Raw genomic sequence first — 12,947 nt, 5'->3', positions numbered from 1 at the left:
GAAAGATGACACACGTAGCAAATATCAAGACAAACGGATTTAAAAAAATCAAGCATAAGTTGTTGGCAAATGGCATCATGCCTTACTCTACTCTCAGAGAACTTAAACTGGAAATGGCAGATGATCCATGATGAAAACAGTTTATGGAAACAATGACATAGACTTCTAATCTCTTCATCCAAAACTTAATAGAAATTAGACCATATTATTTAATTAAAGAATGATTAGAGAATCAATCTGTATTGTCTGCTTTGAGTTAAAATAGAATGTTTAAGGTATGTCTGTTGGCCACTTTACACTCCTTCCTCTATTTGATTATTTCCATTGACTTGTCTTGATTATATCAAAGGGCATTTACCATGTAAATCCCTATCTGACTCCTCATACACTTGATGCATGATCTATCTCGTGCAATCTTTTTTTCTAGGGTTATTAGAATTTTATACCACAGAGGAATAGCTACATAGAAACTTTGAGGAATAAGACATTCTGGAAAAGTTTTCTGCATTGCTGAGCCACTATCTTAAGAGTTAGAATGTAAATTGTAGTTCTGGTTTGGATTATCTCACAATGGTTCAAGGTGTGAGCCCTGTAGCCCCACCGAGGGCTTTTGTTCAGCTTCAGCACTTAGGTCCACGTCCTGGGCAAATTCATTAACTTCTCCAACAAGCCTTAGTCTCCTCCTCTATGAAGCTAGACCAATAATTGTACCTATTTACAGTTTTATTGCTAGGATTACAAAAGATAATTCATCTAAAGAATTTAGATGGAGTTTTGCATTCAGCAGGCACCAAATAAATTCTAGCTATCATTCGTAATGGCAATCATCATTTCCTTATGTTGTGCATCACTAAAGGATCCTGGGTTTTACTTTGTGACCCAGTGTTGAACTATAAACACCAGATGTTGAGAGTTGCAGAAAACGGAGATGGTGTAGGATGGTCTGTCTGGGACATATTTTCCTAAAACATTCTTAGTCATCAGAACACATTTTGGTAATCTGCTTTCTGTGTGTGTGTGTGTGTGTGTGTGTGTGTGTGTGTGTGTAATACAGGCAAGCTTAGGCAGTTTTCACGAATTCCTAGACACTGTTGAGTGAATTTCTGACTTCAGATTTAATTGGTTGAAGTAAAGAACACAGGTCCGGAGAACCATTTCTTCTATATTATTCCAATCTGCCTACACCTCCTTTCTGTATTGCGGAAGCTCTTAGAGCTCACATAACCACTTGCCACTGACATCTCCAATCTGATTCGTAGGTATCTTAGATACACCATGTCCCAAACCAGGATCACCATCTTCCCTTCCAAACCTCCCTTCCTCCTGTACCCCATTGCAAGAAATGGCACAGCTATCTTCTTGGTTGCAAAAGCCAGAACCTAGAATTCTCTCTTATCCCTCCCAGAGGATGTGTAAGGTTGGAGAGCTTCTTAGACCTCCATGTGGACGTGGTCAGTAGTTGAGCTGTCCCTATGGCTTAGTGTTGTTCTGCAACACTGGAAGTGGCATTCTTAGCCCATCCCAGGACATTGACACATGATGATCTAGGATCTTGGGTTCCTTCTGTCTAAAATCTTTTCCCACTCTCTCTTTTCTTTTTATCTTGGCAACTCTTACTCCTCTATCAGGTTCTACTAAACATTACTTCCTTGAGAAAACCTTTTCTGACCACTAGCCTAGATAAAGCCAGGGCTCTCGTGTTTTCTCTTAAGACCCTTCTCCTTCATGGAACATGTCAGAATCCACTTAAGTCTCTTCCACCAGCCTGCAAGCCCTGCCACGCCCACCCTGTTCTCTGCTGTATCTCTAGTGCCTGGGCCAGTATCTGGAACATACTAACCCTCAATGCAGATATTCTAAGTGAATAGAAAAGTGATTCCACTAGCGATTGGGTGGTAGGAAGAATTCTAAGATGGTGTCCAAGATTTTTATCCTTTGATATAAATATCTGTATAGTTTCTTTCCCTTGAATGTGGGTAGTACCTGTTGCTATGATGGTTGGATTACTCCCATGACCATGTTACGTCACGTAACAAAGGTGAAGGGATTTTGCATATATAATTAATATCCTAACCAGCTGACTTTAAGTTAACCAAGAGGAGAGCATTCCAGGTGGGCCTGACCTAATCAGAGAAGCCCCTTACAAGAGGGTCTAGATGTCAGAGATGGAAGAAGTCAGAGAGACTTAAAGCAGTAGAGATGCTCTCTCATTGGTCTTGAGGAAGCAAACTGTCTTGCTGTGGAGGGGCCATAAGACAGGGAACAGTAGGTAGCCTCTGGGAGCTGTGGAGATGGTCCTAGGCCCACGCCCACAAGGAACCAGATGCTGACAACCAGTGAGTTTGGGCAGTGGGGACCTGACCTCAGATGAGTTCACAGCCCCAGCCAACAGCTCGATTTCAGCCTATGAGGCCCTGAGCCAGGGACCCAGCTGACCGGTACCTATACCCCTAACCCAAGGAAATGGTGAGACAACAAATTTGTGCCATTTTAAGTATTAGGTTTCAGGTGATGCATTATACACCACAGAAAATGAATCCACTCAGTTAGGGCCTTTTAATGATGTATCTTAATGTAAAGCCTCAAAGTCAGTGCTTTGAAAGATGATTGCCTTGGTTTGAAGTATAGATACACACACAGATACTTCAGTTAACGTCACGATCACTTCTCTGGTTTTGCTGATCAGGTTTCGGCAGGTGTGTGTGTGTGTGTGTGTGTGTGTGTGTGTGTGTGTGAGATAGCCTGCTGCGTATGTGATCCACCACGGTAGCCAGACCCACCTGAGCCCAACACCCCACAGAGGCCCCCCTGAGCCATGTGCAGACGGCCTGGTGCTGGATGGAACCACCCACAACTGTGGCTGTCATCACGGGCGTGCGAGGCACACGTCGCCCTTCCATTCCCATTTCCACAAGACGCCAATATCTCTGGCCTTTGCTCCTACAAGAGCGATATTTCCTAAACATTCTTCAAAGTAGACAAAATCTTTTAACTACGGTGGCGTCGTGTGGGGGAACCAATACGCAGCACAGGAGTGGCTCTTCCTGAAGCAGAGCGTGCAGTGTGGAGCCCCCCACTGGGCATCTCAGGGGCCCACCCAGGAGCCCAGGGAGGTCACAGGAACCTGCATGAGAAGCACGCCATTGGAGGGAGCTCTGACATCCTCATGGTGGGAGGCCTTCTGGGACGCCCTGGCCTGTTGTGCTGTTGCTGTCCCTGCTACTGCACAGAGCCCAGCACTGCTGTGCGCTCAATACCTGTCTACTGGGGCCCGGCGCCTCTGGTGCATCAGCAAACAGACCAGACACACGCCCTCAAAGTCCATCGCTTTTAAGATGCGCTGAGGGGTGGTCACATGATCACCTGAGCATGTATGATCTATGCCTCCAAGAGAACGTAGGGCTCAAGATGGGGGGGCCCTGAGGATTCAGAGACAGCCTGATGTCTGTTTATTCTTCACTCACTCTTGGCTCTGTTTTCAGATGGCCCCCCTTAAAGAGATTGCTAGTCAAGAGGCGGGAGAGCAAAGATCACATATTGCACCTCCCGCCGGCCTCCTTCGCATAGAAAATGATTTACAGAGTAATGTGCATTAGTAATGTACTCAGTAAATATTTGAACTTAAACACACACACAGTGTTTACTTTTGCAGAAAAGGATCAGGGTGGAAACTACCTGATGCCTGCAGAATAAAAATAACAATTGGAAAATTAATAGATTGTGTTTTGTTTGTGTTCTCTTTCCCCACGGCTTTGCTCAGATTATAGTCTCAGCAAATAAAATGGCATTAGGATTTCACAAACCCTTTAGAATTCAGAATTGGTTGTCCTGTGTTCAAAAACACAAAGCCAGATCAGCAAATCATCTTTTGTGTTCCTGCGGAATAACGAAGGTCCAAGTTCTGATCGATTGAGCAGTCCCGGAAAGAGAATCTGAAGCCTGAGCAATTTTCACGGACCCCGGGAGGTGGTGTCTGTGGGCCCAAGAATATGTTTGTGGACCCAAGAATATGTCCACAGATTTAAGAATATGTCTACTGGCCCAAGAGTCCTTATACAGGCCGAGCAACTACTGAAGAAACTGGAAACTTGTTCTCTGAGCAAACATTTCAGTTGCAAATTATCCCTGGTAGAAGTAAACTTTTAAAAAATGTTCTAATTTTTTAGGGGCGCCTGGGTGGCTCAGTGGGTTAGGCGTCCAACTTCAGCTCAGGTCATGATCTCGCGGTTTGTGGGTTTGAGCCCCGTGTTGAGCTCTGTGCTAACAGCTCAGAGCCCGGAGCCTGTTTCGGATTCTGCGTCTCCTCCTCTCTCTGCCTGCTCCCCCATCATGCTCATGCTCTGTCTCTCTCTGTCTCTCAATAATAAATAAATGTTAAAAAAATAAATAAATAAAAAATGTTCTAATTTTTGATTCGATTTATTTATTTAATCTATTTTTAGTTATTATTTTATCCTATTTTTGTATGTTTTATTAGCAAGTGATACATTTTTCCTCCTTAAGATGATCAGTGACCAAGGGGCATCTGGGTGGCTTAGTCGGTTAAGCATCCGACTTTAGCTCAGGTCATGATCTTGCAGTTCGTGAGTTCGAGCCCCACCTCGGGCTCTGTGCTGACAGCTCAGAGCCTGGAGCCTGCTTCAGATTCTGTGTCTCCCTCTCTTTCTGCCCCTCCCCTGTTCACACTCAGTGTTTCTCTCTCTCTCTCAAAAATAAATAAACATCAAAAAAAAAAAAAGATGATCAGTGACCAAATGACACAACTTAAACTCTAGGCCTCCTGACACGGGGGGTTTAGGGACCTCATTTAAGAAATGTATGGGTGGGGGGTACACCTGGGTGGCTCAGTCAGTTAAGCGTTTGGCTTTGGCTGGGTCATGGTCTCACGGTTTGTGAGTTTGAGCCCTGCATCGGGCTCTCTGCTATCAGCACAGAGCCCACTTCGGATCCTCTGTACACCCCCCCCCCCGCCCCTTCCCTGCTCACGTGCTTTCTCTCTCTCAAAAATAATACATAAAAAAAATTTAAAAGAAAAAGAAGAAATGTATTGGGCCAGGGTCCCTGGGTAGCTCAGTTGGTTGAGTGTCTGACTCGACTTTGGTGCAGGTCATGCTCTTGTGGTCATGGGATTGAGCCCTGTGTAGGGCTCTGTGCTAAGCGTGGAATCTGCTTGGGATTCTCTCTCCTTCCTCCTCTTTCCCTCCTCTGCTTGTGCACACACACACACACTCTCTCTCTTTCTCTCTCTCTCTCAAAAAATACTACAGCTCTTAAAAAAAAAGAAAGAAATTGGGCAGAGAGAACTAAGTTTAATGCTTGCTTTCAATGCGTAAATATTTCTTTCCTTGTGAGACTATCAACAAACACTGAAACTTTACTCTGTGCCTAGATTAGTGCCTTACTGAGGAAGAACTTAATGAATGTTGGCAATTATTATTTTACTGGAATCTTATCCACAATCTTACATAATTTAATTGAACCTGGCAGGTTAATCCAAACTTCAAAACTGTAAGATTTTGTAGCACAAGTTTAAACAGGTTGTGTATTCTCAATGTGATTAAGCAGTCCTTCTATGGTAATTAGCCTTGTTGCTTCTTTCAATGGGACACCAACTTGCATTCAGTTCTATCAATTGCTCGAGTGCCTATTTATGTTGGGTCTTGAGTTAACCATGGTGACTAGCTCAGTTCTTCACCATTTTAAATTAGTGAATGTTTCATGTGAATCCGGGAGATAAGCTTATTATACCAGTTTTTCTCGATTTCTACCGAATCTCTGCTCGGCTTTGTTTTGAAAATGCTGGTGATTCATCCTGAGTAAATACTGACATTCGGGGCTTGCATCTCTGTCTGGAGGTGCACCTGGACCAGTGGGTCCTTCACTTCCTTCCTGGGGGAGGGCAGGGCCCTCTACAATCAATGGCACCTCCATATACCATCAGCATTGGGTACAAAAGCACAGAATGGCTGAATGACAAATTAGACCTTATGCGTCGGGGTCAAGTGTTGAGAGAGAACTCTATGATTTCTAAAAGTGGAGAATTAATTACAAATTGATCCAAATTACCGGTCAAAAAGCTGTGGCGAGCCTTCCCTTCTTAACGGATTTCTGTACCTTCGTCTAAAAAATGCAGGTGTCAAAATTTGTGTTGCCGATCAATTTGCTCTTTAAATAATAATTCCAGTGACATTTGTGTTATTGCTTAGCAGGGCAAAAGAGTGTTCTGCCCCCACTCCGAAGGAGTGAAGATCAAATAATCAAACATCTAGTGTCAGAACCATCCCACTATGTGTCAGGCTGGGTGTTTGCAGACATCACTTGACTTTTTATATCTTAACTCTGTGCAGTCTGATTATGATGTCAATTTTGTACATCAGTTCAGAGAAGGTGAGGTAAGGTGCCCGAAGTCCCTTGGGCAGCAAGTGACACAGCCAGCTTCTAGACACAGCTCTTTGTCTACCGCATTTCTAAAAATTAAATTATGACCCCCTTCACTTAGGACATAGCTTTGTAGATCTCTCCATTAATGTGTGACTTTCTAATGGCATTTCATTCTGACCTCGGATTGCCCTAAATAATCCATTTCCTTGGGCAGAATTGGCTGACACCTGCACATTCCTGGAAAGAACTGCCTGTGTATTCTAGAAAAGCTACAGCTAATGAGGATGAATTTGTGTGTGCCCCCAATAAAGCAAGAAGGGCGACAGAGACAGTGAAAATAATGTGTGAGCATAGATGGATGGGACCAGTTGGGGGGAGGAAGGGCTGGGTTTGCGGAGGGGAGGGCAGAGAGTAAGGTGAGAGATACTGTGCTGCTGGTGTCAGAGAAGCTTTGTTAGGGGACAGAAAAGGCGGAAGGAAGAGTCCATCCAGGCCTCTGAGCCTGGGGCTTCCACAGGACGGATGTGGATAGAACCGCAGTGGTTTGATGTTGCATGTTCTATGTGGGTAACACCTCCCCCCTGCACCCTGCCCGGCTTCCTGGGAGCAGAGTCCTGGCAAGAAGACAAAACAGTTCGGCGAGCCCAAACCTGCACGGAATGTAGGTGCACCGGTGCCTCATCCTGCCCCTACCTCGGGTACAATTCTGCGCTCTCATCTGGAGAGTCCCACATGGGTATCATTGGACACCCATTTTGCTCTTTTCTTTCTCCAGGTGGAGACTTGCTTTTCTCACTGTTGCTGTAACATTTATCACAACTTCAGCTGTTCTTCAGACAGGCTCAGATATGGCCCCTCAGGTTTCCCTTAAAATAATACAAAGGGGCGCCTGGGTGGCTCAATCGGTTAAGCTTCTGGCTTTTTGATCTTGGCTCAGGTCATGAGCTCATGGTTTGCCAAGTTCGAGCCCCTGCATTGGGCTCTACGCTGGCAGTGCGGACCCTGCTTGGGATTCTCTCTCCCTCTCTCTCTGACCCTCCCACACGCGCTCTCTCTCTCTCAAAATAAATAAATAAACTTTTAAAAACTTAGGAAAAAACCACTTGCCAGAGAGTTTTGGTAGGTTGGGGAAAGAGTCACACAACCAAGTCCAGATGGTGTGGAACAGCAAGAATTAATGGTCTGAACTGAAGTGAGCCATGATTTAAAATTTTACTAAATCATTATCAGTTCTTCTAAGAAGTCAAAAACGATTAATATGAAGATCTCAAATTAAGGATTTATTCCGAAGTGATTCTAAAGCTGGCACAGAATAATATGACTTAGGCCATTACATAATTTTCAAGTGGAAGGATGGAAATAATCAGAGCCTACACTCATAGCCGAAGCATCACTAAAATTATTCTGATGGGACACAAAACAGGTACGACCTGTTTTACAGCTCTGGGATAAAGGCATTTTTGTTTAAATAATACTTGGCCAAAAAATTTTAAAAAGAAGAAAAACTATAGGGGAGAGGAACAAAGGATACAACGAACAAAGGCGACACAGGGAGTCAGTGGTCTGAATTGAGCTGGAATATTCTGGCAGGGCAGCAAAAGGTTTGTCCAGAGCAAAGTCAAAGCCAGGCTGATAGAGGAACACTGGTCTGCAGGACCCAGCCCTCCCAACACTGGCTTCTGCCCGGGATGCTGTCACTCTGTGGGGCCCTATGTGTCCCCTGGAGTCCCATCCACACCTGCCCCATCTCTTACCATCCTCTTTGGTCCGAGTGAAGATCTGCTCACTTCTGACGCCGTCCCCCGCACGGGTGAAGGCCAGCACCTGGATGCTGTAGTTGGTATATTTCTCCAGCCCGTCCAGCTCTAGGGAAGGCTGCGTCGTGGTGACGTTTTTAATCTCGCCCAGCTCTGGAGGACAAGAGAACAGGATCCAGTGACTGGCTGTGGGCGTGCCATGCTCACTGGCCAGCCCTGGGGCTCGCCCTCTAGCTGCCACATCCTGAGATGGCTCAGAGGGACCGTGCACAGCCTGCACACGGCACCGACACTCATTCATGTGCAACTGCCACGGAACACGGCAGAACATCAGTCTGGAAAACGGAGCAGGTCACTCCAAGTGTTACCACCCAACCCGACAGCCGGGGCCAGCAGCCAATCAAGCGTGCCCCCCACACTCAACCCGGGGAGCTTGGGGCTGTACAGGGCTCACTCTGCTAAGTTTATTTACTTATTTTGAGAGAGACAGACACAGCACGAGTTGGGGAGGGGCAGAGAAAGAGGGACAGAGAGAGAGATTCCCAAGCAGGCTTTGTGCTGCCAGCACAGAGCCTGATGTGGGTCTCGAACCCATGAAACCGCAAGATCATGACCTGAGCCGAAACCAAGAGTTGGATGCTAAACGGACCCAGCCACCCAGGCGCCCCCTGCAGGTGCATTTCTAACTGCTCATCAAAAAACTTCTGCAAGTCAGGGGCACCTGGGTGCTCAATCTGTTAAGCATCTGACTCTTGGTTTCGGCTCAGGTCCTGATCTCACGGTTTCTGAGATTGAATCCCCACATCAGGCTCTGTGATGACAGTGTAGGACCTGCTTGAGAATTCTCTCTCTCCCTCTCTCTCTCAAAATAAATAAAGTTAAAAAATACATTAAAAAAAACTTCTGCAAGTCGAGTTTTGTCTTTTATTTAACAAACAAACAAATCGTACTTTAACGTACATGTATTTTTAAGTACCTAACTTCTCAGGTGTCTGAGCTGAGATGAGGTGGCTCAGGAAACGGCTCCTCTTCCCTGGAGTGAACCCCCGCCGCTGCCCCCCACCCCCCGAGCTTCTTTGCCAAAGTGACACGCTGATGTGTCAGAAACTTGGCGTCAGCTAAAAATGCTTCATTTTCTGGAGTGGGATCAGCTAATAATACTCAGAGAGGGAACGTTTTGCTCTCCCTTCTTAGGCGTATCAGACAGGGCAATTTGAGAAAACTTACAATGATGTGTTAAGTACCTCCACGGGTGTTCTAGGTTCTGAAATGAGCCACCTACGGAGCAGCTGGTGCAGGAGAGAGAGGCTTGAGGACCACTCACCCCCGGGCACAGCCAGCTGTGGAGGATGGGCACTGCCTGCGAGCCTGGGCCCCCCAGTTACTAAGAGGACTGGCAGAGCACAGGTCCAGGAGGGACTGTTCGTTGGGTGGCTGGCCGTAGCCAAGGCCACCTGTGCACCTGTGCTTACAGTCGACAAGCAGTAGGACCCACTTACGGGCCAGCGCTGTTGTGGCTTCAGATGCTAACTCATTTAGCCAGCACACCAATCCTGTTATTGGCCTGTATGTTACAGGCGAGGAAACCACAGCAGGGAGGTACCTTGCCTAAGGTCATGGAGCCTAGCAGAGCGGCCGAGAGCATGGGCTGTGGAGCCACAGTGCACGGCCTCAGGTCCACAGACCATGGTCTCTGTGCTCTGCGGTGGTCACTCAGTGAAAAACATCATGTCGGTCAGATTATTGAGCTCTCCACCAGCGTGGCTTTCTCTTCCCGCCCTCCTGTCCTTCTCACACGTCGCACAGAAGGCCACCTAGTAATTAACAGCCACGTATTCTGTGATTATGAAGACCACAGAGTGTCTTTTTGTCTCTTTGGTGTTTGTCACTCAAAGGATCAAGGTTGAGCTGGACATAGGAGAAAAGCTGAATCTAAAATAGTCATGGGGTGGCCAAGGCTTGTCACGCACGTGCTGGGGCCTTTGCATGGGGGGAAGGCTGTGGGGGATGTGAGGGATGTTGGGTCACAGACCCAGCTGCAGACCTGGACACGAGCCAGAGGCCCGTCACCGCCTTGAGCAGACTGTGGGCCAGCTCCCTGGCAGGACGCTTTCCTGGGGGAGAAAGTAGGCAAGGAAGGGGGTCCCCAGGAGGGGTCTTTGGCCGGGTGTCTTCTGGGGAGGTCAGCAGTGTATGCAGACCTTTTGGGGCCACGATTTGGAAGCCTCAAGAGATGGCTTACAAAGGTAAAAAGATATTTGCTCGTGTGTGGGGTCGCCGCACATTCAGAGAGTGGACAACTGTCAGGCCAGAAGGGTGAGGAAGTCTCCCCCCGAAGGAAGGTTCTGCCTGGCGACCACCATGGCTCTTCATACTGTCCTATGCACTTGCAACGTTCGTTTTCCTAAACATATCTAACAGGGGTCAGTAGGATGAGGATAAACACTTCAAATGCTAATGGGAAAAACATTAAGTATAGATGTCATCAAGATCTTTTCAGATTTAGGAATTTCTATGCTGTGCCAAAGATCACACACACACACACACACACACACACACACACACACACACCAGGAAAATGGGGTTTCACAGGGCTGTGTGCCAGCAGCCAGTTATGAGACCTTGTCTAAATTATTTAACCTCTGGGGTCTCTGGGTTTTTGCTTTTGTTTTTTTGCAATTGTTATCTTTAAGAAGGACCCGGGAGTCTCTCCCTGGTGGAGAAAGCAGGCTGCAGTCATTTGCTGCGAGAGACAGAGGTGCTGATTCATCAGTGCGGCTCCTGGATGAGAGACAGTGATGGGGAAGAGGGCGGCTAAGAGGGACAAGGTGGAGGGGGTTGCCCCCATCTTTTTCAAGCAATAGTTAAAACAGAAGAATTCCATCGCTCAAGAAGCATGAGACAGATCAGAATGAACACTTGGATGTTTACTTGTATTGGGGTTCATACTGCTTTGAGGAACTGATTTATTCATGAACCAGGAATGTGCCTGCGGTCAGAACCCCAGTTCAAGATCACCCCCCAGACCTTCCTAATATGTGCCACACATGCACCTCACTCTCGATGACCGAAGGGGAAGGGCATGGTCCTGATTGGCAGACACTTGATCTTTAGTGGATCTGCAGAAACTAAAGAGGATAATTATGACAAAAAGCCCAATCAAAACGGCATGCTTCATTTGCCATTCTTTTGAGCACTTGTACTTTTTTTTTTATGGCTTAAGGAGGATTTCTATCATCTACATTTTACAGCCTCAGTAAGGTTATTAAAAAACAAACAGGAACTGAAGAATAACGCTCAGGTGAAATCATGACTAAAATAACATGAAATAAATACATGAAATGAATTTAGAGGTATCATTTCTACTCTAACATTTTTTTCACTTTCTGTTGGAAAACAAACTGTGTTATGTATCGACGCCCTCCCTTGTTCTCAAAGGGTTTTAAGACAAAAAACGGGGGTGGGAATAACGTTTCTGAAGTGCCGTGAACTGGCCCACCATCAACGCTAACAGCCGGATGGCACCTAAATGCCACCTCGCTTCAGAATCCACTGTGCTGTCTTGGGGAAAGACGGAAGAGACGACAAGCGGTTCGGATTCAGACGGAAACGGGACTTTGGCGTGCACAAGTTTTCTAGCAATCTCAGATGAATGGCTTTGTGAGGTCTTGCAAAGTACTGAGCTTTCAGATGATAAGACACTCGGAAATTTCACCAACGTGGTGTGTGGCTCGCCTGTCCTATCGGATATATTAACCAGCTTTATCTGATCACGTTGACAATAACAAATGCTTTTCTGATGTACATATTTGAAAGTATTCGGGGCAATTGCTAATCACAGTGGTAGTGACAACCTGGGTCTCCCAGTCTGCGAGTGTATGTGCCTATGAGTGTGTAGATGTATGTGTGAGGCTGCATGTAAGTCTGTGTGCGTGAGTGTGTGGGGGTGCGTGCGAGTGTGGCTGTGGGGGTGTGGGTGAGTGGGTCCAGTCCTTTACACAGTCACGATGTCTCACGTCCGTGGGAGCCTCGGGCCGCAGCCTGAGAAGTTTTTGCAGAAGTATCAGTGATCCCGTGGAATCACCTGCTAATTCATAAATGTCACTTCTTATAAGCAGCAGGTAAGGAGTGAGTGTTCGTAGCAGGTTTATGTCTCTAAGGGTTTCTTTCTCATTTTTCGGAGATTAAGTGTAGAACTCCTACATTAGGCATTAAGCACATCGCTTTGATCTGAATACCGTGAGCCAACGTATCTTTAGGAACCGTATGCATTTCTAAGCAGTCTTTACTTAAAGCCTTTCATGTTTTTGAATATTCAAGTATTTAATGCTTAGAAGCGTCAAGTCAAAAGAACCGTCTTCACCCCATTACCCTTCGTAGAGCTAAGGTGTTAATAGGCAATATTAGCGAATAGGAGCGATGTGTGAAAATACGGATGAGTCGTCACCACCAGGTTCTGGAAAACATTTCCAACAGGAAGAACAACAAAATCATTTCGGTGTCACGCTGCCTTTAGGGGAGTGCACTCAGGGGTTCTAGCTTCACGTCATTCAAGAGGAGGACGAGAAACCAGAACAAGAATATACGATGATATAGTATGACACTGTCAACAAAATAGATACTTTTTACAAATATTTTTGCTCTACACTTTACCTCTATGGGATTTTAAAAGAGCTCTTTTGGGGGACAAGAGGGTGAAGTTGTCAAAGAATCATTTACGTAGTTCTGTCCCTCTGTGGAGGATGGCTGTGCATTACCGGGCTTGTGGTTCTATGTTCACTAGATTCTTCTGGGCTCACTGGTCTAGCA

General features: G+C 46.2%; 1 protein-coding gene across 1 annotated transcript in view; it reads right to left on the bottom strand.

The window, feature by feature from the left end:
• The window catches only part of DSCAM (DS cell adhesion molecule), a 693,896-nt gene that overhangs the window by 26,381 nt on the left and 654,568 nt on the right, over positions 1 to 12,947 (bottom strand). The window contains exon 19 of the mRNA XM_053220540.1: positions 8,136 to 8,291. Coding sequence (XP_053076515.1) covers positions 8,136 to 8,291 — 156 coding nt within the window. The remainder of the gene's footprint in view (positions 1 to 8,135; positions 8,292 to 12,947) is intronic.

The sequence above is a fragment of the Acinonyx jubatus genome, chromosome C2, assembly GCF_027475565.1.
Source record: "Acinonyx jubatus isolate Ajub_Pintada_27869175 chromosome C2, VMU_Ajub_asm_v1.0, whole genome shotgun sequence".
In the NCBI taxonomy this organism is placed as follows: domain Eukaryota; kingdom Metazoa; phylum Chordata; class Mammalia; order Carnivora; family Felidae; genus Acinonyx; species Acinonyx jubatus.
Note: the sequence above shows the minus strand (reverse complement) of the source record. Positions and strands in the feature narration are given on the sequence as shown.